At 45.6% G+C, this 23389-nt stretch overlaps 2 protein-coding genes across 3 annotated transcripts in view; one reads left to right on the top strand and one right to left on the bottom strand.

Annotated features, from left to right (window-relative positions):
* Positions 1–1660: 1660 nt before the first annotated feature.
* LOC102313370 (wings apart-like protein homolog) overlaps positions 1661–23389 on the bottom strand; it is a 37541-nt gene continuing 15812 nt past the window's right edge. For both annotated transcript variants that reach the window (XM_005932191.3, XM_042224742.1), the window contains 15 exons: positions 19886–19981; positions 19621–19791; positions 19395–19531; positions 18951–19062; positions 18420–18665; positions 18003–18114; positions 17811–17908; positions 16276–16352; positions 11310–11446; positions 11092–11207; positions 10773–10946; positions 9538–9754; positions 9361–9449; positions 8894–8989; positions 1661–6217 (listed from right to left, as the gene is read on the bottom strand). In XM_005932191.3, the coding sequence (XP_005932253.1) occupies positions 6152–6217; positions 8894–8989; positions 9361–9449; positions 9538–9754; positions 10773–10946; positions 11092–11207; positions 11310–11446; positions 16276–16352; positions 17811–17908; positions 18003–18114; positions 18420–18665; positions 18951–19062; positions 19395–19531; positions 19621–19791; positions 19886–19981 (1944 nt within the window). In that variant the 3' untranslated portion in view covers positions 1661–6151. The remainder of the gene's footprint in view (positions 6218–8893; positions 8990–9360; positions 9450–9537; positions 9755–10772; positions 10947–11091; positions 11208–11309; positions 11447–16275; positions 16353–17810; positions 17909–18002; positions 18115–18419; positions 18666–18950; positions 19063–19394; positions 19532–19620; positions 19792–19885; positions 19982–23389) is intronic.
* On the top strand, positions 2502–3074 carry atoh1c (atonal bHLH transcription factor 1c). Its single transcript, XM_042224743.1, has one exon. It carries the CDS (start codon positions 2502–2504, stop codon positions 3072–3074), a length of 573 nt encoding a protein of 190 aa, XP_042080677.1.

Genomic DNA, 23389 nt, shown 5'->3' with positions numbered 1-23389 from the left:
ACGCTGTGGCGTTTGCAAAGGCCCGGCCCGCCAGAGCGCTGGCACACGGCGGCCGGGACACGCTGCTAAATCCCATTAGAGTCTGTCCAGAGGATACGAGGCTGCCAGCGGCTGTCAGTCATCGTCAGGCTTTAACCTCCGGGAGCACAACACTTTTAATTAACCTTAAAAGCAAGTTCCAGTGACGAGCTTTAATACATCAGACAAATGTCTCAGCAGCCTGCAGAGGGAAACTCAAGGACGCTGCAGCCGTGAAACGCTGAGCTTTTTAATCAAGTGTGTGATGCTCACATCATCCCCCAGCCATTTAGGAAAAAATACTATTAAACCAAGAAAATGTCTTCACCTACGTGCTCTGTGTGGCATTTATTCATGTAACTGTTGCATGAATAATTAATGCTCAGCCCAACGTCGGACAGGATTACAAGGCTGGGATGAAAACCTTCTTCTTCCTTAGTCCTTCGCTGGCTGGAGACTTGAATCTATATTTACACGTTCAGTTGCAAAGTGGAACAAAATAAGAATTTATTCAACTGCAGTCAAAACGATTTCTCCAGTGAAAGGGCAGTTTAAGGAAACAGATGTTGTTCCAGGGACCTGGAGGCGATGCGAGGTCAGAGATGTAGTAATCATCATGTCCTCTACTCCACCTGTCCAGGCGACTTGTCCACCTGTCGAGAGGCGGGGAGACATTTTTGTCCTTTGCTGAAACAGAGAAGAGGCCTAACTTCTTAGAACTTGGTTCTAAAGATGATCCAAACATCATTTGTTTCACAGTTTTCAAACCAGGGTTCTCTGCTGCAAGCTTAAATGTCCCAACACCGGCATGGAGGGAGAATCTGTTTAGCCTGGACACAAAAAGAAGGATTGAAGTTTCCTCCCAGCTCATTACAGACAAAACTTAGATTAATTCTGATCTGAAGGACAAATGTGTTCGCAGAAAAAAAAAGTTACCTGAATTCTGTGGGGATATTACAGGTAACTTAAAAAAAGCCACATGAAAAACAAGATCCTAAATGACCGATTATGAGGGAAATTATATTTCTGTAAGAAATATAAACACTGTGGACTCTTCCTCACTGAGCGCGCCGGTGTTTCATCACCACAGAAGTAAGAAAACAAGTAAAATCTTGAATTTGAATAAAGTTTCTGCCTCAACACGTGAAAAAGAAACAGATGTGATGTCAACTTTCAATCAAATAACAGAAAATAAGACAAAAACCAGTGAAAGCATCTGATTAATCACGATTAGAGATCATTAAACATGGCTGCTGTGTGACAGGGCGGCCTCAAACTTTCCATTTAAACATGCGCAGATTGGGAATTTATTAATTATTTGTTCCCAAACCTTCACTCGATGGTCAGCTGAACCAGAGTTAATAACCTGCGTCTCTTTTACAAAGTTCACATTTAAAATGTGATTTTCTGAAACACAAAACCTTCAGAGGAGGATGATTTAAAACAACAACAACAACAACCATAAACAACAAGAAAAAAAAGTTGATGATGTAGAATTTCCTTCATCTTTGAATACTGAATGAATGATGCTCCGTCCTGTGTGGACCACAGTGCGCCCTCTGGCAGGCCAGTTCTGGTCCCAAACCACATGTAGATTATTTTTATTTTTCGGTTTTATTTTCATGTTTGTTTTTTTATTTTAATTTTACTCTGCAGAGTAATAATGTTTGAATGAAGAAGAGAGAATCTATTCATCTGCTGTTTGTTTTACAAATGATCCCTTTTCACTGATCTTCATCAAATTAATTAATAACTGAAAATTTGACTTTTTTTTAATGTGTTTGCATTAAACTGGTCGTGCAGCTTCTCAGCATGAATGATTGTTCCAACTGTTCCATGTTGGGATGAGTGTTTCTGTGTGGGAAAGAAACTAATCGTGCAGATTTCTGGAACAGAGAAATACTTCTTTCACTAACATCTGTGTGGTGATGGAAGCAGTGCGAAGTGTACCAGCTGTACTCAGACTAACATACAAACACGTTTTCTTTCAATCTGAGCGCTAAAATGTTTCACTGCTTCTTAAATGATCTGCTGCACGACACAAGTTTGCTTTCAGCTCCAAACTCTTATTACAAACTTTTTATAATTGAAAAACTGTACGTGACGTTTGTGTGAGTGAAACTTCACACCGTGGCTGCTGGCGCTCTCCGTCCTCCTCCTCTTCAGCCCTCAGCGGCGCACTGAGACGCTTCTAATCCTCTTTTGATGAACTCGGTTAATCGACTTCCAGCTGCGCATCTGGCAAAGTTCACTGAGCAGCACACGACCCTGTCCACGCCCCCGAAGCACGCAAGGCCCCCCACTCCATAAATTCTCCCATCAATGCTGAGAAACGTGAAGGGTCCCGGTGAGGCTCAGCGGCTGTGGCCGTTTGGTGAATGAGGAGAAGGAGACAAGAGGAGGAGAAGAGGAAGAAAGGAAGAAGGAGAGGAAGAAGTAGACAGTAGGACAAGGAGAAAGGGGAGAGCGGAGGAGGAGCAGAGATGCCTCCGCGTAAAAGCCTCTTCGCTCCCTTCGTGTCCGTGGACTCTGAGTGCGGTCCCGGTCCCGCGGCCTCGGCTCTCCATGCGGATCTCCACGCGCTGCTGCAGCGGAGCCTCGCACCGGACCGCTCCGGGGACTACCGGGACCCCCCGCGCGCCATCGTGGAGCTACGGCTTGGTCCCGCCGGGGGCGCGCTGCATTACTTGCCGCCGGACACGAGCGCTCTAGAGCGCGCACAGAGACGCCGGCGTCTAGCGGCCAATGCCCGCGAGCGGCGCAGGATGCTCGGACTGAACGTGGCCTTTGACCGGCTCCGCAGCGTTATTCCCAACACGGACAGCGACCGGAAGCTGTCCAAGTCCGAGACCCTGCAGATGGCGCAGATCTACATCTCCACCCTCAGCGAGCTGCTGCAGCAGGGCGCGGGCGGAGCACGCAGCCCGGGCACCGACAAAGCGCCGGCGGCCGGGGATCCGCCTCGGCCCGAGAGGCACTTCCACACGGCCAGGAGCAGCGGCGGAGGCCCGGGGTGCCCCGAGGAGGACGTGCAGGGGGGACGTGAATATCTGTGATTCTTTCAGCGTCAGACATTAAAGGACCAAAACGTGTTTCACGTGTTCGAGGACTCAGACACCGAGGACGACAGAAAGAAAAACTCTGTGCCAGAATTACTCAAAGTATCAATTTTTATTATTTTAAAATTATGTACAGGTAACCAAAGACATCGGTCTGCAAATTGGTACAAAGATCAAGTTTTCCTGCAGGCGGCTCGTGAAGAAGCTCTCTGTCTGTCCAAAAACAACAACACGGCTGGGAGAAAAAGGCTTAGAAAAAAGAAAAAATAGAATCAGATTCAGAAAAGTAGAGTCTACGGTCTAAATTTAAATTTAACCCCGGCCCACCCACGACCCTCCCCAAACTGCCCCCTCCGTCCCAAACTCCCTCCATCGCTCCCCTCCTACATGAGGAGGTCCAATCTATTTACAGGAAACTATGTACAAAAAGCTCTTCCATTCATTCTTCCAGACGTCTGTGAATAAAGCTCTTGTAAACTTTTCATAAAGGAGTGTGAAGTTTTAACGTGTGTGTGTGTGTGTGTGTGTGCGTGCGCGCGCTGATGTCCACAGACAAACAAATACAAAACCACATGAACAATGACACAATCTTTAAAGGTCAATTCAATGTCATTTTTTTTCCAGCTCTAAAGATTAAATCAAACAGCAGCAGGAGCTCACGGCGCTGATGACAAACGCCACAGAGCACAAAGGAACAGACGTGACAACTTTCAACGTTAGCTTGCTCAGACGATGCTCTCTCTCTCTTAATCTGGACCTTTAAAAAAATCTGTTTTCGAGAAAAGAAATTCAAAGGCGAATCTTTAGCTTAAAGCAGGAACGAAGGAAACCAAGCTAGCGTCAACCACTGCAGGTCCTCTAGCATCCACTTGAGGCTCCAAAAGCGAGTGGGTCCCCACAGACTCGCATTAAAATGCGACAGATTTACAGCAGTAATTAACACGCGCAGCCTGCTGGAATTTAAAAACCTGTTTTGGCCTCTATGGACAGCGTCTGTGTCCTTTATCTCACAGCAGTGACCTTTAGTGCCACGGGTTTGCGTTTCAGCGTTGATGAGCGACTGTGGGGACCTGAGCGTGGCTGCAGACAAAGAGCCAACACTAAAACGATGCTCACGGCCATCTTTCTTATTCAGGTTTCCTTTATAACAAGCTTATTAGCTGGAGGTCATTAAAGGGTTAATAAAGCAACTGAAGGGACGCCTCAGTTTGAGTCGCCCAGTGAGAGTTAGACCAAGGCTGTATGGTTTTAATGGAGTGGGCGGGGCTTATCCGAGACATCTTCCAATGAAATTATTGGAAAAAACAGTGTTTCTATTGTGTGAAAGACTCACATGTTCCCCTGGAGTTTCGCTCTTTTGAGAGTCTCCAAACTGACGAAATGTGACACTAAACTTAAATAACTTTTTTTTTAGCTTTTTAACAACAATGAGGCGGGAAATCTTTTCAAACTAAATCATATCTATTTATTCTATTAATAAAGCCTTTAGTTACAACGCTGCACTTGAAGGAAGGAGGAACAGAAATGACTCGTTTAAGGCTCCAGACTTCCCTTTCCCCCATCAGGGAACATCTCTGGAACTTCAGCTGCACTGACGGTGCACAGAGGACAGGAAAGGCTGGGGCGGGTTAAAGCTACAAGTGCAATGGCTGACGTGTAATGAGTTGCTGTTTGTACTGTAAGCGCTGCTGGAGTTTTGACTTCTTCACAGGTGCGCCATCTGAAAAGGCTTCAAAGATGAAAACCACAGAAGGTCCAACGGAAAAGCACGGGGCCGATTTCTATCATTTACAAATTCCCAATCCAACCTCAGCATCGCTGAAATGTACGTTAGAGAGTGATGCACTCTTGGAAAGTCCAAACACAGGATTTGGAGTTAAACTGCGGGTTTGAGGATCTTGAGCTCCAGCTACAGTGTTTCCTCCTGAAAACACCTGAGCAGGAGGGACAAACAATCGACCTCCTCTGTGAAAACCCCTCTGCTGGCGGCCCAGTTCAAAAGCAAAGAGCCTGGCCTTCACCTGTCAGACTGGGGGGGCTTCCTCGGCCGTCTTTACTGTAACTGAAGTCTCCACCATGAGCGGCGAGCTCAAAGGCCTGGCGGTAATTGAAAGGAGCAGGAGGAGGACAGGTTCTGGCCCAGAGGGCTCGGGAACCCGCTGAGACACGAAGCTTTTGATGTTGAGCGAGATCGATCGTTTGAAAGGGAAAAAAAACTTTCTGCTTTTTGGAAGCAGAGGTTGTCCAAAGTTTCTAAAACCCCCAAAAGCTTTGAGAGTCAGGTGTGAAGTCGGCACAAAGGCGCCGCCACGAAACGAGGTGTCATACAGAAGCAAGCAGTCCCACCTCGACTTCACCGCGGGTCAGGCTTTCCACCCTCCGCCCACAAATGATCAATACGCGTGGTTTCTCAGCGCTAAAGCACCTCCTTCAAACAGAGCCAAGAGGTTACAGCAGCAAAGAGGAGAAGAAGAACACAGCGTGAGAGAAATGAGGCGGCCTGTGAGGAGCCGGGGTCGACGTTTTCAAAGTAAAAGCCATCTTTTCTTTTTAAAGAGCTCAGCTTGTTTGTTTGGCAGTTATCAGCTCCAAAAGGCCGCGCTCAGGGCCGCGAGGCTTTGATGGCAGGCTGGGGGGGGGGGCAGCTTCACTCCAATCTGCCATCGCTCAATACGAAAGGGGTTTTCACGAGGGAGGGGCTGAGAAGGTGAGGAGACGCTTTGAAATGGAATTTATCAGAGAAGAAGAAAAACATCGCTCTGAGCAACTTTTTTTAAACTGAGGAAAAAGGAAGAAATAACAACCAAATACTGACTTGGATTCTTCAGAAAAACAAAAGCATGTGATCTCTGCTGCAGCTTCAAAGGGTTTATCCTTTAAAGTCACAGAGGAAACGAGCTGTTTCCAGCGCTGCCGAGGTGAAGCTCCTTTAAAAGGAGGAAGAGGACGACGTCCCGTTAGTTTACTCCAGCGGTCGACTCTGAGGTGGTGGTGATGGTGGTAACGATGATGAAGGAGATGGTTGTGTTGCATGTGTCTTTTTGTGTGAGTACGTATTTGAGACAGACTTCTCTCTAGCAGTGCTCCAGATAGTCAATGACCCGGGAGATGGACTTCTGTCCTGTGGTGCCGACGTCACACTGCAGAGAGGAAGCAGGGGTGAGAACACGAACACACACACCTGGAAAATTAGACGTGCAGATCGTTTCTTTCTCACCATTTCAACAAACTCACTGCTGGTTGTTTATTTAAATCACAGATTTTACTCTTGAATAAACTTGTTTGATAATCGTCGTTGAATAATGAGCATTTTCTCTCACTAGTCTGCGTCTGACAGACGTCGGGCGGAGAGCAGCACAGGGCAGATGAAGGATTACGTCGAACACTAATCAGAATATATCAGTTTGATATTGTGGAACGAGTTTCAGTGTTGCGTTACTCTGGACTTACAGCAGCCTCACGTCCACCTTTGTGAAACAGCGACTACATTTCGCAGTCAGCAACAGCTGTGATAGTTCTGCTTGGAGGTAATGATGATGTATAAACTACAGATGGCACGATACCACTTTTTTATGTCCGATACCGATATCATAAATTTGGATATCTGCCGATACCGATATGAATCCGATATAGTGTTTTTTAATCAACAAAACTGTTTTTTAAATATCTTGCTGCATTTTGTATAAGTTCATACTCAAGTTTAAAACAACAACTACACTAAAGCTATTCTGTTATACCTGTATGCAAAAAAAAAATTTTCATAGTTCAGCAATACTGATCAATCTAATAAACTTAAACCTACACCATCCTCCCTATTCTGGTATTTTAAAGAGTACTTAGCGTAAATATTAAGCAACCTAACTAATAGGGTTCCAACTCCCAGCAACAACAAAAATAAATAAATAAAAAATAGGGAACCACCCCTCACGCTCCACCTCATGATGCTTAATCGACGTAATCAACCTTAATTTGATGCAGTGTGAAAAAAAATGCACAGAAATCAATTATTTTTCAAGAAATATTAAATAGATTCAACATCTTTCTTCAACAAAATTGCAGACTGCACAGATGGTACCTTCCCAAAGGAAAAGTACTATAGCTTACTAGGGTATATATATTAGACTTAATAGTCACTATATACAGTAATTGACTTCTATTCATTTTACATCAAATTAAAACTTTGGGTGTCAGATAATTATTTATTAAAAGCTAGACATTTTAAATGAGAATAAGAAAGAAAAGTATGTCTTTGTGCCCCCTTTTCCCTGTTCATGCCCTATCGGCCCCCCTGGCTAAACTTTGCTAGATCCGCCCCTGCACAGTTACCAGCCGTCAGCTACGTAGAAAAAGATCCTGGTGTAGAAAGTAATATTAAATAACATTCTAACAACAGCTATCAAGCTTAAACGTGCTGCTGTTGTTCAGCCGCTGGTTTCCTCTTTCTGGTGCAAAGTGGGCCAAAACAAACAAGAGAAGGACTCGCGACAGAAAAGCCGATCAGCTGATCATTAAGCAGTTTCATGATTGAAGTAGCAGCCGGAGAGCGAGAGGCAGTCGCTCGTTAAGCTTAACGCAGGAATGCTTTACAAACATTCAGAGATGGACTTACACACTTGCTTTACTTCTCTCGGGGATAACTTTGTCGGAGATTAAATGCCGGGTTGCTAGCGAAGCTCCAAATGCTATCCAGACCACCGACAGGTCCGCATGCCACAGCCGCTCTATCACGTGATGCATACTGCTCCGACGTGCTAACGTTCTGAGGTGAGTTACGGCGTGTTGCAAGTTTTGTGAGGTGCTTTCGTGATATTTAATGGATCGGATTACATTTTTTATTTTTCTCCGATATCCGATCCAGTAATTTAGGTCAGTATCGGACCGATACCGATACGTAATATCGGATCGGTCCATCTCTAGTATAAACACATTATGTTGAACAAGCAAATGCTGGAATTGTAGCTAATGTGTCCATTAATGTAACGCATAACAGCCAGTATGCTGTCAGAGTAAATGTATGCCGTTTTTATTGCCTTCACAGTGAAAACAAGCGTAGATGTAGCTTCATTCATAAAAACAAAGCCAGTTCCGAAGTGCCTAAAAACCTGCATTCTATCTGATGACCACCAGATGGCGATAACTGTGGTTGCAAGTCGACTTGTGGTCCTAAAGCATCCTATGGGAAAACGGCTCCCCGTCTAAGCCTCAGTACACAATTTCCTGCTTTTGTAAATCTTGGTCATGCCACGTTTCAACAAAGCCAGTGGTGCTTGCTCATTGGCTAATAGCTTGTGATTGACAAGTCTTTAGCCAATGAGCAAGTGATTTCAGGATGAGACCCACCCCTCCTTGTCACATCCAGTTTTTTGTGACAAGATGGCTTCAGAATAGTTGGCGTCAGCGTAGCGACGTCCCTCCTTTATACCGTGTTTTTTCGCAGCTCTGACGCGTTTCTACAAACTCGCTCGGTTCTGAAATCTTCCCTCCTTCATGTATTTGGGTAAAACAACCCGCGCTTCCGGGTTTATGTGTCCAACATGAGCAGGATATACGGTGATTTGATAAACTAGCTTATAAAAAAGGCCAGGGGTCAAAATTTCAACATTTTTGTTTCTTATCTGCTTCAGCAACATTTCTTTATGTAAAACGATGATCATCTCCACAAGAAGTTTTAAGCTTTAATTTAAAAAAATACATAAATGATCCCCAAACATATTCAGAGTACGTTTGGATCAGAGTCATCAGGACTTTTCTCTCCGTGCTCACTAGAACAGAACTAAACACATTACAGGGATTCTTTTATTGAAGCTGTGACTCACAGTGAGGTTCATGAAGTTGAGGAACTTTTTCAGCATTTCTGTCATGATGGAGAAATCTCCTTTAGGCAGGTTCTCTCTCACAGTAGTCACATTCATCTGCAGGACAGTCAAAAGAAATCAATCACACACACACGAAGATGAATCAGACAAATCTAAACGAGCTCTGAAGCCTCAGAACAACAAGTGCTGCTGTGAACTGTACGCCTCAGTGTGTCATGAGGCTGCATTTATGTGTTTTTGAGGGTAAATGTGTTTCTACTGTGTTTAAAATGCAGGTGAAAACTTTGAGAAACTGCCTACAGACACACAAATCTGTCAGAGTCACATTATGGGGACAAAAAGCACATACCCAGCATGCAATTCATTCATGTTTTGATGTTAGTCTCCAGGAAATAAATGAGTCAGGGTGACGTCTTCTCAACTTACAGATACACAACTGTGTGTGTGTGTGTGTGTGTCAGACTCACCGGGCTCCCCTGGCATAGGCAGCCCAGCAGCAGTGCCGTGTAGGAGGCCACAATACTGTCCTCCATGTGCTTCCCTGCATGCTGCAGAGCTGGGACAGAAACGAGGATCATGTCTCACTTTTTGCTGCTCGATGGTAACGATCGTCAGGAGTGATCAAAGCCACACTCTGGTTGTACCTTTGTTTAGGTCCAGCTCCTCGTCCTCCTCGTCCTCCTTCTTCTTCTTGCCTTCGTCCTGTTTGTCAGAGTCGTTGTCGTTGGCGACCCACTGGATCTCGCCGCCCGTCTCCTGCCACTGGCCGCTCTGGTCCAAAGCAGCTTTCGGCGCCTCCTTTATGAGGTCGTCGGTCTGGGCCTCGGCCAGGACGGCGGCCCGCTCCCGCTGCAGGAACAGCTGAGGGCGACAGAGAACATCAGAACCAACGCCAAGCGATTTATAGGCTGTATATACACGATCATCATTTTGTGTTCAATAAGATTTGAAGCTAGCCAAAGTTTCCCAATAACTTCCTCTCAGATTTCGATACCATCTGATTGTTTTTACAGTAGAGGGGTCGCCCCCTGCTGGACAGAATAAAAGAGCAGGTTTATGCACTTTTCAAATGCAGAAACTACATCCATGAAAACAGTTCACAGATGGTTTCCTGACAGGCAGTGACTGATATTTAGGACCGACTTAATGGAGCTCATGGGAAACGCTGAGTAAGACGGCAGAAGAGAACAAAACGCAAACGAGACAAACTCAACTCAGAGGATCACGCGAGCATTAATTTTCACGCTAAAACATAAAAGTGAGCTTGAAATATTCCTGACAGCAGCAGCTGCTGCAGACATTAATCATGTTTGTGCTCCATTAATCAAAGACGCAGTGAGGGAATGATCAACCTTTTCTTTTAATGCTGTGAATCGTCTGAACACCAGGAGACAAATTCAATTCAGTCTGATCTTAACTGTTTTAGAGGGAAGCAGAAAACTAAACTCTACACCTGACAGATGACACCAAAACTACCCACGACGAGACGTCGCTCATACAAAGGTTTATTTTCTCCTTCCAAAACTGAGAAGGGTCCACACTGAGCACCGAGATGAATCTGAATGAAGGTCGGCATGTGAGAAAGAATTTAAAAGCATCCAGTATTATTTTAGAGCCTATTCTGGGAGGGAAATTTCCCCTTTTCTGGTGAAATAAACCAACTGAAGTGACAGAGAGTGCAGCAGATCCACACTCGCTCCTCTCTGAGCTGCAGAAAGTTTTAATACAAACGAAAACTTTAAAAAAATTAACCGGATTTACAAAAACAGAACATTTTGATAGTTTGTTCCTAAAATATGGACATTTATGTTTGTAAAGTGGCGACTTCACTTCAGTCGTACTCTTCTTTGGCTTTTTCCATCCACTCCTGAGTTTGTACCTGTACAAGAGCAGCGATGGCGCTCAGCGGGCCCGTGCTGGCGATGTCCTGGTGCTGAGGGTTGAGCAGGACGGTGGAGTCGCAGGGACCCTGGCCCCCTTCCATCTCCATCTCCATAAGGCAGTACCTGTTCCTGGCACTGTACTCCACCAGGTTGATGAGCAAACCCAGACCCTGAACGCAGCAAACACACAGTGGCACTCATGGGTCAGTCATTTTAACTCTGTTTTCACTGCTGTCATCATTAATACCACTTTAAGTCTAATTTTAACCCAAACCTGTGATGGAAACTGTCACGTCACTCATGTTTAATACGCACCAGTACTCTGATGTCGAACCTCTGCTCCTGAGGAAGATACTGAGGGACTTTGAGAACACAGTTCAGAGCCGTCACTATCAAATCCTCCTGCTCTCCCGTCTTCGTGCTGCCCCACTCTGCAGACCGAGTTTCACACACGTTTATCCATCAGATTAATAATGTTTAAGTGTTTCAATAAGCCGCAGTAAAGTGTGTTTGGAGTGTTTTGGTGCACTAACCGTTGTCATGTGTCAGGTTGAGCAGCACTCCTATGATGGCCCTCATGCAGTCCTCCACCGCTTTCCCCACCGCGGCTCTGTCGGACTTCACCTCCCTGCTGTAACGCTGGATCATCTCCTCACACCTGCTCAGCGCCCTGACAGACAAAGAGAGGCCCGGTAACTTCACAGAACTAGACTCAATATTTCTTCCAAATAATTACTGACCTTACTGACCAAGTGCTAAACACATAACTGAAAGGGCTGCACACTGATAACTCTGAACAAATGTCCCATAAACCTTTGTGTTACCAAGAAATTCAAGCTAAAATGAGCCGGTCCGTGCGGGTTCACCTGGTCCTCCTTTTCATTTACAGTCACTCGATCGTCATCAGTGCAAACTGCGCTCACATCCAGATGTCTGAACATGACTCGCCTCTTTCCTTTTCTACTCCATCATAAAACAGAGCAGCATTCACACACACTCACTCTTTCTTGAGGACGGCTGCAACCGCAGAGGGGCAAGGCAGGGCAGCAGCCTGATGTAAATAACCAAATTAAATCTAATGACAGTGGTGACTGAAAACAGAGCAGAAACCAGAGTCTGAACATCAGGACACAACGAGAGGAAGGAGAAAAAAAAAATGGCAGGTGGTGTGTCACAGGAAACTGATTGTGGGGTACAGAGAAGGGAAAAGAGGAGAAATGACTTAGACATGAATGTAAAAATGAGGCAGAAATACTTGGTCCACCTTTGGAAAATTAACATGGAAACTTGCAAATGCTAAAAACTGCAGTTCCTCAAATGCCCACTCGGGGCCGGCTCCATGAGTGAGTCAGTCCCCACAGACTGCAGTGTTCAAATATCCAACTGTACAGCAGGAATGAACATGTTCACAGCCTGATACAGAAATACGCTTTAGTCCTCTCAATCGACCCCTTTCTGAAAATCAAGACATTTAAACTGTTTTAAGGCTGAAAGTTTGCATTATTAGGTGCGCGACTCATTGTACTGACACGGAGGGCCGTCAGTGAACTGCACCTCTGCACCGTGCTTGTGCTACTGTAGCCTTTTAGAGCATTTTAACGCAATTGTCTGTCAAATAATAAGACCTGCTGTGCAGTTAATTTTGCTCAAAGACCATCCGAGAAACCTGAGCTCCAGGTCATCTGTGTGATGAACAACACTGTTTGTGTTGTTTGATAGCTCAGCTAAGTGCCTCTGGGTGGAAAACCCAACATGATTGTGACCAAAATACTAACACTGAGACAAAAAGGGTCAAAGATGTGACTGTATGGTGGCTACATCCATCTGTTAAAACACGCTACAGACGGCCCTGTTAGCAGGTTTGCTCCGACACAGAGTTTATGCCGAGTGTCCCTCCTGCCTTAAATCTCCCATTTATGGGGCGTGGAACCGACACCAGGACTGAACGAGCTCATCGCATTCATCTTCTCGCTGCAGCTCAGAGGTGCTTCATCAGAGTTCAACAGTTCCAGATTTGCTAAGTCTGGCCTTAAGCTGGGCTTTCACTCTTCTGGTTCACTTACAGGGAAATACAGTCAAGACAACAAGTGCAGGCAAAAATAAAACAAGGAGCATCATTAACTTCCTTTATATGATAATTCTATCAGCAATGAGTCCGGGTCAGGAGAAGAGGGTGCAGCACGCAGCTGGGCGCTCTGTGACAGGCTTCATATTCACAACTTTTACATTTCGCTCTGCTTAATTTAACAGAGTGATGCGTTTGTGTCCAGATGCAGACGAGGCTCGTCAATAAGCAAAAGGACGGGTGTGTGTGTGTGTGTGTGTGTGTGTGTGTGTGTGTGTGTGTGAGAGAGAGAGAGAGATGGGGTTGTTACGGGGCTTATTAAATTAATCCTGCAGACAGCTGAAAGTCTCAAAGCAGCTCAGGGTCGAGTTTGGTTTGAAACAATGAGGGCAGCGTGTGCGGGAACCAGGAGGAGTCAGGAGGAAGAGGAGGAAAACAGGAGTGAGTGATGAAGAGTAAACACTGTTGGAGTGTGTGAGAGTAACTTCACAGTTTCAGCTGCGTGTGTGAGAGAGAGAGCTTAGATGGCGGTGCTCGCTCTCCCACTCACCCCGCAGTTTCTGGGGTTAATCGAGTTAGCGCAGCGGACAGCTGAAGGCTCAGACTGAGGCCTGTGTCACCCGCCCGAGGGAACAGCAGCTCTTTGTCGAGCCATTCGACCTTCATCCTCATCATCCTCGACCCCCACCCTCACTGCAGACCTTCTGCAGAGGGCAAAGGTCCGGTCACACAAAGGACGCAGGAGGAGCGAGAAGGTAAATTAACTCAGCGCAGCGCGACAGATGCTGGAGTTTGACTTGATGAACAGTGAGTACAGAGATTGGTGCATCATTCTGCAGCTGAGAGGAGCTTCAGTTTACCGACGGAGGGACCCGAGGCTGGGCTGACGTCAGGTGCTCACCTGACCGGTTCATGTTTACGTAGTCGGATCAGCTGGGCCTCGCTGTGCCGCGCATGTTCTCCAGGTGACTGCGTTAAGCCCCTCCCACAGGCCAAAGATTCAGGTGAGATTAAATGGTCCAACACGGCCAGAGGTGTGAATGTGAGAACGGGTGAATGCGACTTGCTGGATAAAGTGGTCATAAAGACCAGAAAAGCACTTTGTGCCGGTCGTACATTTAAAACCTGGAAAGCTGGTGGAAAATCAGACGTCACAGGACAGAAATGTGATGAATCCACAAATGATTAGAGGGAAGATTTTAACTGTTTATTCTTCAATACAAAACAGAGCATTTCACTGCTGTAGACAGCAGCGCTGACACAGCCAGCTGTAAAATTTCCTCAAACTTAGAGTTTGAGGAAGCTCACTAATAAGTTCTCTTTGTTTATTTAGTATGAATTATAATTAAATTCAACCAATGTATAAAATAAACCATAAACGCACAAAATCTGGTCTGTCTGTATGAATCAGAACACCTCGACGACTAAAACACATTAAAGAATGAACAGAGACCAAAGCGGAGACTCTGCTGACAGCAGGGGTCAGGGTCGAAAGGTCACCGCTATGACTGACAGGATGTCACAACCAGGAAATGAAGCAACAAAAAGATGATGCCGATGACACACACAGGATATACAGGGAGTGCAGAATTATTAGGCAAATGAGTATTTTGTCCACATCATCCTCTTCATGCATGTTGTCTTACTCCAAGCTGTATAGGCTCGAAAGCCTACTACCAATTAAGCATATTAGGTGATGTGCATCTCTGTAATGAGAAGGGGTGTGGTCTAATGACATCAACACCCTATATCAGGTGTGCATAATTATTAGGCAACGTCCTTTCCTTTGGCAAAATGGGTCAAAAGAAGGACTTGACAGGCTCAGAAAAGTCAAAAATAGTGAGATATCTTGCAGAGGGATGCAGCAGTCTCAAAATTGCAAAGCTTCTGAAGCGTGATCATCGAACAATCAAGCGTTTCATTCAAAATAGTCAACAGGGTCGCAAGAAGCGTGTGGAAAAACCAAGGCGCAAAATAACTGCCCATGAACTGAGAAAAGTCAAGCGTGCAGCTGCCAAGATGCCACTTGCCACCAGTTTGGCCATATTTCAGAGCTGCAACATCACTGGAGTGCCCAAAAGCACAAGGTGTGCAATACTCAGAGACATGGCCAAGGTAAGAAAGGCTGAAAGACGACCACCACTGAACAAGACACACAAGCTGAAACGTCAAGACTGGGCCAAGAAATATCTCAAGACTGGTTTTTCTAAGGTTTTATGGACTGATGAAATGAGAGTGAGTCTTGATGGGCCAGATGGATGGGCCCGTGGCTGGATTGGTAAAGGGCAGAGAGCTCCAGTCCGACTCAGACGCCAGCAAGGTGGAGGTGGAGTACTGGTTTGGGCTGGTATCATCAAAGATGAGCTTGTGGGGCCTTTTCGGGTTGAGGATGGAGTCAAGCTCAACTCCCAGTCCTACTGCCAGTTTCTGGAAGACACCTTCTTCAAGCAGTGGTACAGGAAGAAGTCTGCATCCTTCAAGAAAAACATGATTTTCATGCAGGACAATGCTCCATCACACGCGTCCAAGTACTCCACAGCGTGGCTGGCAAGAAAGGGTATAAAAGAAGAAAAACTAATGACATGGCCTCCTTGTTCACCTGATCTGAACCCCATTGAGAACCTGTGGTCCATCATCAAATGTGAGATTTACAAGGAGGGAAAACAGTACACCTCTCTGAACAGTGTCTGGGAGGCTGTGGTTGCTGCTGCACGCAATGTTGATGGTGAACAGATCAAAACACTGACAGAATCCATGGATGGCAGGCTTTTGAGTGTCCTTGCAAAGAAAGGTGGCTATATTGGTCGCTGATTTGTTTTTGTTTTGTTTTTGAATGTCAGAAATGTATATTTGTGAATGTGGAGATGTTATATTGGTTTCACTGGTAAAAATAAATAATTGAAATGGGTATATATTTGTTTTTTGTTAAGTTGCCTAATAATTATGCACAGTAATAGTCACCTGCACACACAGATATCCCCCTAAAATAGCTAAAACTAAAAACAAACTAAAAACTACTTCAAAAACATTCAGCTTTGATATTAATGAGTTTTTTGGGTTCATTGAGAACATGGTTGTTGTTCAATAATAACATTATTCCTCAAAAATACAACTTGCCTAATAATTCTGCACTCCCTGTACAGCAGCTGAGGTAATCTGGGCTCAATGTGACCGGGTTTAAAGATTCTGCTGTTACATCACCACATTTACTGATTTTCACAATAACAGTGGAGAGCTTTCATCCATCTCTGCTCAGAAACCCGACTGGAACGGCACAAAAAGATGATAAAAGAGGAAAAGGCAACAAAACAGTGAGTACAAAGTAGAAGTTTTCAGCAGACGTGCCACCTGATAAAACTGCTGAATCTAAGCACACAGAGCTGAGCGGCTCCACACGAACACATCAGGGGTGAGGAGCGTGTGTAATCACTCACTTTGCAGAAGAGATGATGAGCAGCGAGTCCTTGTAGGCGATCAGGTAGCTCTGGTTCTCGGGGTTGTGGACGGTCACCTATGAGTGCAAACACACAGTCAGCAGGAGAGCACCAATGAACTCGCTGATTTTACTTTAACTTGACTTCGTATTTTTACCCTGGCTCTCTGCTCCAGTGTGAGGATGCTTCTCCAAACAGAATACGTTTGAAACACCATCATCACGTTCAAGCCAACTGTCAAATTGAGTGATGGTTTTGATTTTCAAACATCAAAACAGGTGTTAAACCTTTTCTGAACAAACATGTCGGGAAACGTGACGACGAGCAGAAGCTGACAGAAGCTTCAATGTGACTGAGCGGGTGGGACCCAGACCTCCACGTCTAATCAAACTGCCCCAGCTGTACGATCAAAGAGGTCAGCAAATAGCTCATTGATGGTTCAAAAGAACCAGTAGTTTTATGCTAGCTAGGAAGAACCTAACTCTTCATCAGTATCATCTTAAGCCTCTTTTCCACAAGTACCTACTCAGCTTGGCTTGACTTGGTTTTTAGCGTTGCTCATTAGGTGGTAAAGCCTGGTTTTGGTGCCTGCTCAGGTGGGGCTCCAAGCAAGCTGAGAATGCAATAAACACACAGCAAACTGCTGATTGGCCAGGGAGTGACATCACTAGATGAGTCATGAGAGCGGCGACTCCGCACGAATCAAACTCCCAAACAACGAGGGAAATGACCGCACACAAACCAGTGCCATGGTCCAGCACTGATTTAGCATCACCTCGGCGTCCTCCATTGCCGTGACGGTACGGGGCTTTTGGTCTGCGTTGCTATAACAACAGCACCCTATTTAAGTGGTACTCAGTCGTAACAGAAAACTACCAGAGGCGAGTGGAGCCGAGCAGAGCAGGTGCTCGTGGAAAGGAGGCATTTCTGTTGTTTGGATGTTTTTGGCCAGACCAAACTTTTTGGTGCTTTCTGGCTCAGCTGTAAAGAAATAAATAAATAAATAAACACTACAGATTTAACGTAGTCGTACTATGTGATCGGGAGGGGCACAGGGGTGTAAACAGCATTTGTGCAGCGATGCCACTTTGCCACACTCAGAGAGCTGAGCGGTTGTAGTCGGTGGTCTGCTTGTCACGGTCGTCACTGGTACAAAACATTTGAGTAAGTGGACGTCAGCAGGCCCAAAGATAATTGTAAAACTTTAATAAGGTTTCCTCACAGTTCATTTCCCCCTCCCATAATTTAATTCCTTTCTTTGTGTAGAACAACAAACATGTCTCCCAGCGAAAGAAGCATGTCGGCTCAAACTTCCTCGCCTGTTCGCACCAGCCGAGTTTAACTGAACGCTTCTTTTCACTTTGATACTTTATATTCTCTGTTTTTGGCATCAAAGTAATAATGTGTGTGTATATCTGTTTTTTTATTTCCAATTACATTTTGCTCTGAGCCTCGCAGGCTTATAAAAAAGAACACAAGTGGACTTTAAAAACAAAACCCTGTCATGTCTTTTCTTATTTTGATTTGGCACTTACACTCTCCAGCACGCGTAAACACCGCTCAGCCCCCCACAAAGACGACACCAGCTTCTCCTTATCGTCCTCTTGGTTCAAGTTATCCACACATTCCTTCACTGTGGGCAGAGAAACCAAAACAAGGACACGAGGTGAGAAATGAAACGCTTGACAGTTTTCCTCTTTCTGCTGGACTTCTGTGTAATGGTCGACCTTTGTCTACTATGTGGTCCAGTCCTCCCAGCAGCCGCAGCTCCTCTTTGAACCAGTCACCTGCTCGTTTCGAAGTCAGAGACAGCAACGTCTCCATGGCCAAATGACCCGTCTGTAGGGAGAAGGAGGAGGAGTCAGGAGCTTAAATCTAAACTCTCAAGCATCACTTCACACGTTTAACACGTTGGAGTTATTCTGTGCACCGTGGGCCGCTTCCTGTGGTTGTAGAAGTTGAATTTTGTGTTTTTCTGGCTCAGCTCTAACAGATCTGTGAGAAACATCCTGACACATGTGGGAGTCTGTGAGTCACCCCGACTGGAGCAGTCGAAATAATCGCTCAAAGCTTTTTCCGCCCTCAAAATAAACCCCCTCTGAACACGTGTAATGTTAACGCCGCCGCCGCGTGCGTTTGTGTACCGTGATGTTCTGCAGGTCCAGGTGCTTGTTGTGCACCGTGTCGCACAGCTTCCTGATCTTCTCCTTTATTTTGGCGATCTCCTTGGCACTGAAATGGACCGTGGAGTCCGCCCCATTCCCGCCCCCCTGGTCCTGGTCCAGTTCGAGCAGGCGGAGCATCAGGTCCAGGCAGGACCGGTCCAGATCCATGTTGAGCCGGTCTCTGCTCAGGATGTACATGAGAGAGGCTGTACACAGAGCCAGGTTCTGCAGAGGAGACAGAAAAAGAAACTTTAAATTATTTACTGTTGTTCTCAAACTTCCTTCAGCTCTCTCAGAGGTCGCCTTCTTTGGTTTTTTTAAACATTTGTTTCCAGATTACAGACAATGGATTTCAGCATGTTTACTCACTAACCTGACCCAGAATCAGTTCTCACCAAATTATTTGTTCATTCTGTTAAACAACGAATTCTGAATCTTGGATGTAAAACAACAAATAACAAAAGTGAACAGCACTGAGTCGGGGCTCAGTGCTCAGCTGCTGACCCTCACCGGGTGCTGTGGGGCATCGTTGAGCGTTTTGAAGACCTGAGCCACCTTCCCTCTGGCCCTGAGGTGCATCCTGAAGCTGGGCATGGCGCAGCGTGTAGCCAGGCTGATCACACTAAAGACACAACACAGAACATCAACACACAAAATGAGTGTTTGTAAGTGTGAAAACGAGGTTTAAATGTTGAAAATGTAACGCTCTGCCTCCTTCATTAGCGCCCCGATGCTCATTCCAAATTTCAAACACTTTATATCCCACTTCCCAAATCTGAACTCCGATACGTGTCAGACACTGCAAGGCAACCTCCACAGCTGGTTTCATCTCATGTGTATTGTTGTTATAACAAGAAAGTGAGTGTACGAGGGGTGTAAATATCACCTGTAATCACTGGCTGTTGTTGGTAAATATGGGAAAATTTTAACTTCCCATGGAACGTGGAGACTCACCTAAGGCATCGCGTGTTGAGAGGCTGTCCGCTCTTCAAACCAGTAGCTAGGTATTCAAAGTCATCGGTGAACTCCTGGTTTTCCCCGAACTCCACCACGTCGTTGAAATGCTTCACGTGTTGGACGACTGTGTACAGCTGCAAAGCACAATGAGAGACATGTTGATGTTTCTGGTGTTTCTTCAGCGTGATGTGGAGTGAGCTCAAGGAGAACATTTTCTGTGCACCTCTTTATGTTCTTTGTGACACTTGAGTGCAGTGACGGTGTCCTGGTATGGATCTGTAGGGACAGTGACACACTTTGTGACCTTTGGAGGAGGGGGCGGAGCCTTGAACACACCATCGTCCTTCTGAGAGTTAGAGGGCTCCTTACTGGAGCCTCCAGCCGAGGCTGAGGCCTGGAGACGGAGAAAGGTTGACATGAGTAAGCTGCAGCTGCTTTGTTTTTGATGCAGGCTGAAATCGAATGTTTGGTCTGAAAGCGAGACTTACGGGAGTCGTCTGTGATCGCGCGAAGAAAGGCGGAGGGGGCTCTTCTTCGCTCTCCAATGTCCAGTGCCTGGCGTTGTACACCGCTTTGGTGGGAGACTGAAAAACAAACAAGCATATAAAAACATAAACATCGCAGAAGCTGGAAACAGACATGCAGTTCCTCAAATGGCCACTTGAGGCTTCAGCGTGCACTGTGCTGTGGGTGCTTTTTACAGCAGTATTAATGAAATACCTGACGACCAACGAGCCCTGCTGTGTCGTGGGATGCTACTGAGCACATAAATGTGTGTGTGTTTGCACAGCACCAGCAAAAGGATGCACTTGTACAAATCTAACACCGCACTTAAAGTCAAGGCTTCAAAACCGGAGCCAACAAACCAAACAAAACTAAAGTGTGAGAAGATTACACTGAATAATTCAACTGTTACTAAAGCAAAGCATCTCAAATTCAGGAGAGTTTGGTGGATAACAGACAGAAACCAAGACGCTCGAATCCAGGCATGTTCTGAACAAAAGTGTTTAATGTGAGAACCCACAGCAGAGGGTTTTTAGGGCAATATGGTACAGGGTCAATATTTATTTTAAATGAGAACAAAAACTAAGCAGCTGTTGTGAACTCTGCTCCATTTATCTGGAACCCGTTATAACCAGTATGACATGCATTTCTGCACACGTTGACGAAGAAGAAGAAAACTGACTTAATTTATATTTTTTAAACCTTTTCTGACTCCTGACTTTCTCCAAATTTCTAAAAATATTAAATTCAATATTTCAAGTTCTGTATTTTTATTGTGTCACCAGACAGAAGCCTTGGCTGTTCACCGTGGACCAACTGTTCTTTTGTATCTTTATGATTTTTTAAAAGAACTTTTGGAATAAAATCAATAAATAAAATCGACTTGAAACAATCGAGGAGAGCAGATAAATAAAAGAGAACATAGTGGATCGAAACTGATGCTCAGGGTGAAGCAGAAACGGAGGAGGGGAAGCGCATTAAACTGAGCAGAGTTTGCCAGCGTTGATCAAACAGCAGGACACACACACGCACACACACTTAAAAAACAAACACACACACCCTCCCACGCCACCGTCCACCCTCATCCTTGGCTCATCTCCTGTCCTCTTTGTATATTTTTGCCAAACCTGTGGTTGGTGGTTGCCGGGGCATTCATAATGAAAAACAAAATAGGACGAGCGGAGAGAGTTGGCTGAGGAGAGGAGCGGTGAGGAGGTGGGGCGGGAGGGGATTTCTGCACCGCGGGGCTAATAAGCAGAGACAAAGGGGAGTTTGGGGATGAGCTTTGCTGTGCTGGAACATCAACACACCAAATTAAAGCCTGCGACAGTAATCTGAATGACACAGGCAGACACCCAGCCCACCCGCCCCGCCCACCTGCTGCTAAGAAGTATGGGACAGATGAGAGGGGGGTGAACGTGCCGTGTCTCTGCTATGGGCCAGATTAAAAATATAAGAAAAAACAAAAACACGCTGTTTTTGGCATTGCGGGTGTGCATTAGGAGCAAACTACAACTTCACTGCCAAACCTCGTGAATTAGTTATCCCGACTTCACCGGAGGGGTCAGAATGGCAGGAAAACCATGATCAGAATATGAAACTAGTGTCGAGTGGGGAGCATATTTGGTTCGGACAGCTCTCTGATTCTGGCTTTCCCACCAGCGCCCAGCGCCAGAGTGAACATGGAACTGAGAAAGCGAAGAGCAAAGGGCCAACAGTTTGGAGACATTTCACGCATGCCTACAGATTTTCTCTGATAAACTTTTCTCTCCCCGTCAGCTTCTCCCTCTCATTATGCTCGGTTACCACTGATTGGTAAGCTTTCGCTGCACTGGCGCCAACGTAACACGTTGATGTTAACTTGATGAATATCGTTTCATTTCTCCCGTCTGTCCGCTCCTCTCTGCGAGTTTGGGCCGTAAATAACACTCAGTCTGCAGTAAAGACTCCCCAAACATCAGGACTGCAATCACAAAAAAAACTTTGCCGTGGCGACGTCATCGTGACTGTGTCCATCGGCAGTACGGCTGATTACTCATTCCTGTCATCCTTCTCTGAAGCTCACTGCTTAGAGCACACGCACAGTTGGTGCTTTGCCACCTGCACAGCAGCAGACTCACGGAGGCGGAAAGTAAAATCAAATCCTGTGTGAAGCGGATACCAGCTCCGTGTGACCGAACCATGGAAGTTAAGGCGGCGATGCCGCGTGTTACTTTGTGTTAAAGAGCAGGCACGCTCCAGTTATGCTGTTGTGTGCTTGTTTCACCCCCAGCACCCATCCTGTGTGTGTGTGTGGTAATTTTGTAGATTTTATACAATGACAATGAGTCTTTATGGTACAGCAGTGGAATGAACGACATTAGGACAGTGGAGAGGGTCACTGTTATGGATGTAATAACCGCTCGTCCCTTAAAAACATTCCCCAAACAAAGCCAGCGCCATCTCCTAAATATGGATGAGCCTGTCCAAGTGTTGTCATTATGGTAACATCTAATATCTCCCAGAGTCCTCAGCTCAATAACCTAACAACGCCCAGGCTCATCTGATGGCACAGACGTACAGTTTACTGTAATCAAAGCCGAGTTCTGACGACTCCACCGTAGGCCGCTCACTTCCGAGGGTTATTATTTTTATAATGAGCTGCACTCCTCTCTCGCTCTCGATCACGTTAATGGGAGATGGAGCGAGATCTGGGCTGTACTGCGGCCCGGAGGAGGGGGTAATACAGGGAGGTAAAAAGTATGATGAAGCGGTCAAGACAAAGCGATGGAGACAGAAATTCAACTGAGAGGGAGGAAAGTTATTTTAGGAGTCAGAGCATGAAACTGGAGAAGCAGAGAGGATGAGAGAGTACATTAAGTGCGTTATTATGCTCCTATGGGCACCGTGTCTTCTAATGCCATTACTGCTTGTCTGTAACAGGGAGGAAATTAACTTCATACTTTGGCACTTCAAAAGTTCTCTGCAGGTGCACAGATTCAAAAGCTATCTCATACTCAGGACAGGCTTCAGACTATCAGAGCAAACCAATCAGGTCATTTCAAAGTGTGCAACTAGACTGCAGTGCAATAAATAAGTTTGTGCAGAAGACACGAGGAGCAAAATGAGCAAAGCATTTCCCCTTTCTAAAGCAAAGCCTGTATATAAAAGAAGGCTGCTGGAAGTGCTGTGGATTCTGAAGAATTTCAGTTTTAAAGTGTCTTGTGATTCGGTGTGAAGTTAGTATGTTTCCCACCTCCAAAGTTCCTTTTTCATACAACCTGTATGTATCGGAGATCTATGAGGTATGACTGTAAAGTTTAGATATAATCAGTAGGGTTGGGCAGTATGTACAAATTTGCAAACCCGCAATCGTCAGTCCAACAATCGCCGATGGACGATATATTCGCGCATGTGCAGACTTTTTGATGGGCGGAGCAATGTAATCACGCGCAGACTGATTTATGCGTTTACAACACAGAAGTCATCCAAACATAGACGAACTAATC

The sequence above is a fragment of the Haplochromis burtoni genome, unplaced genomic scaffold (assembly GCF_018398535.1).
Source record: "Haplochromis burtoni strain Fernald_Lab_line unplaced genomic scaffold, NCSU_Asbu1 Contig_148, whole genome shotgun sequence".
Taxonomy (NCBI): domain Eukaryota; kingdom Metazoa; phylum Chordata; class Actinopteri; order Cichliformes; family Cichlidae; genus Haplochromis; species Haplochromis burtoni.
Note: the sequence above shows the minus strand (reverse complement) of the source record. Positions and strands in the feature narration are given on the sequence as shown.

What these genes read in the sequence shown, in the direction of transcription:
- atoh1c (XM_042224743.1), top strand. Translation starts at nt 2,502, where the DNA reads ATGCCTCCGCGTAAAAGCCTCTTCGCTCCCTTCGTGTCCGTGGACTCT.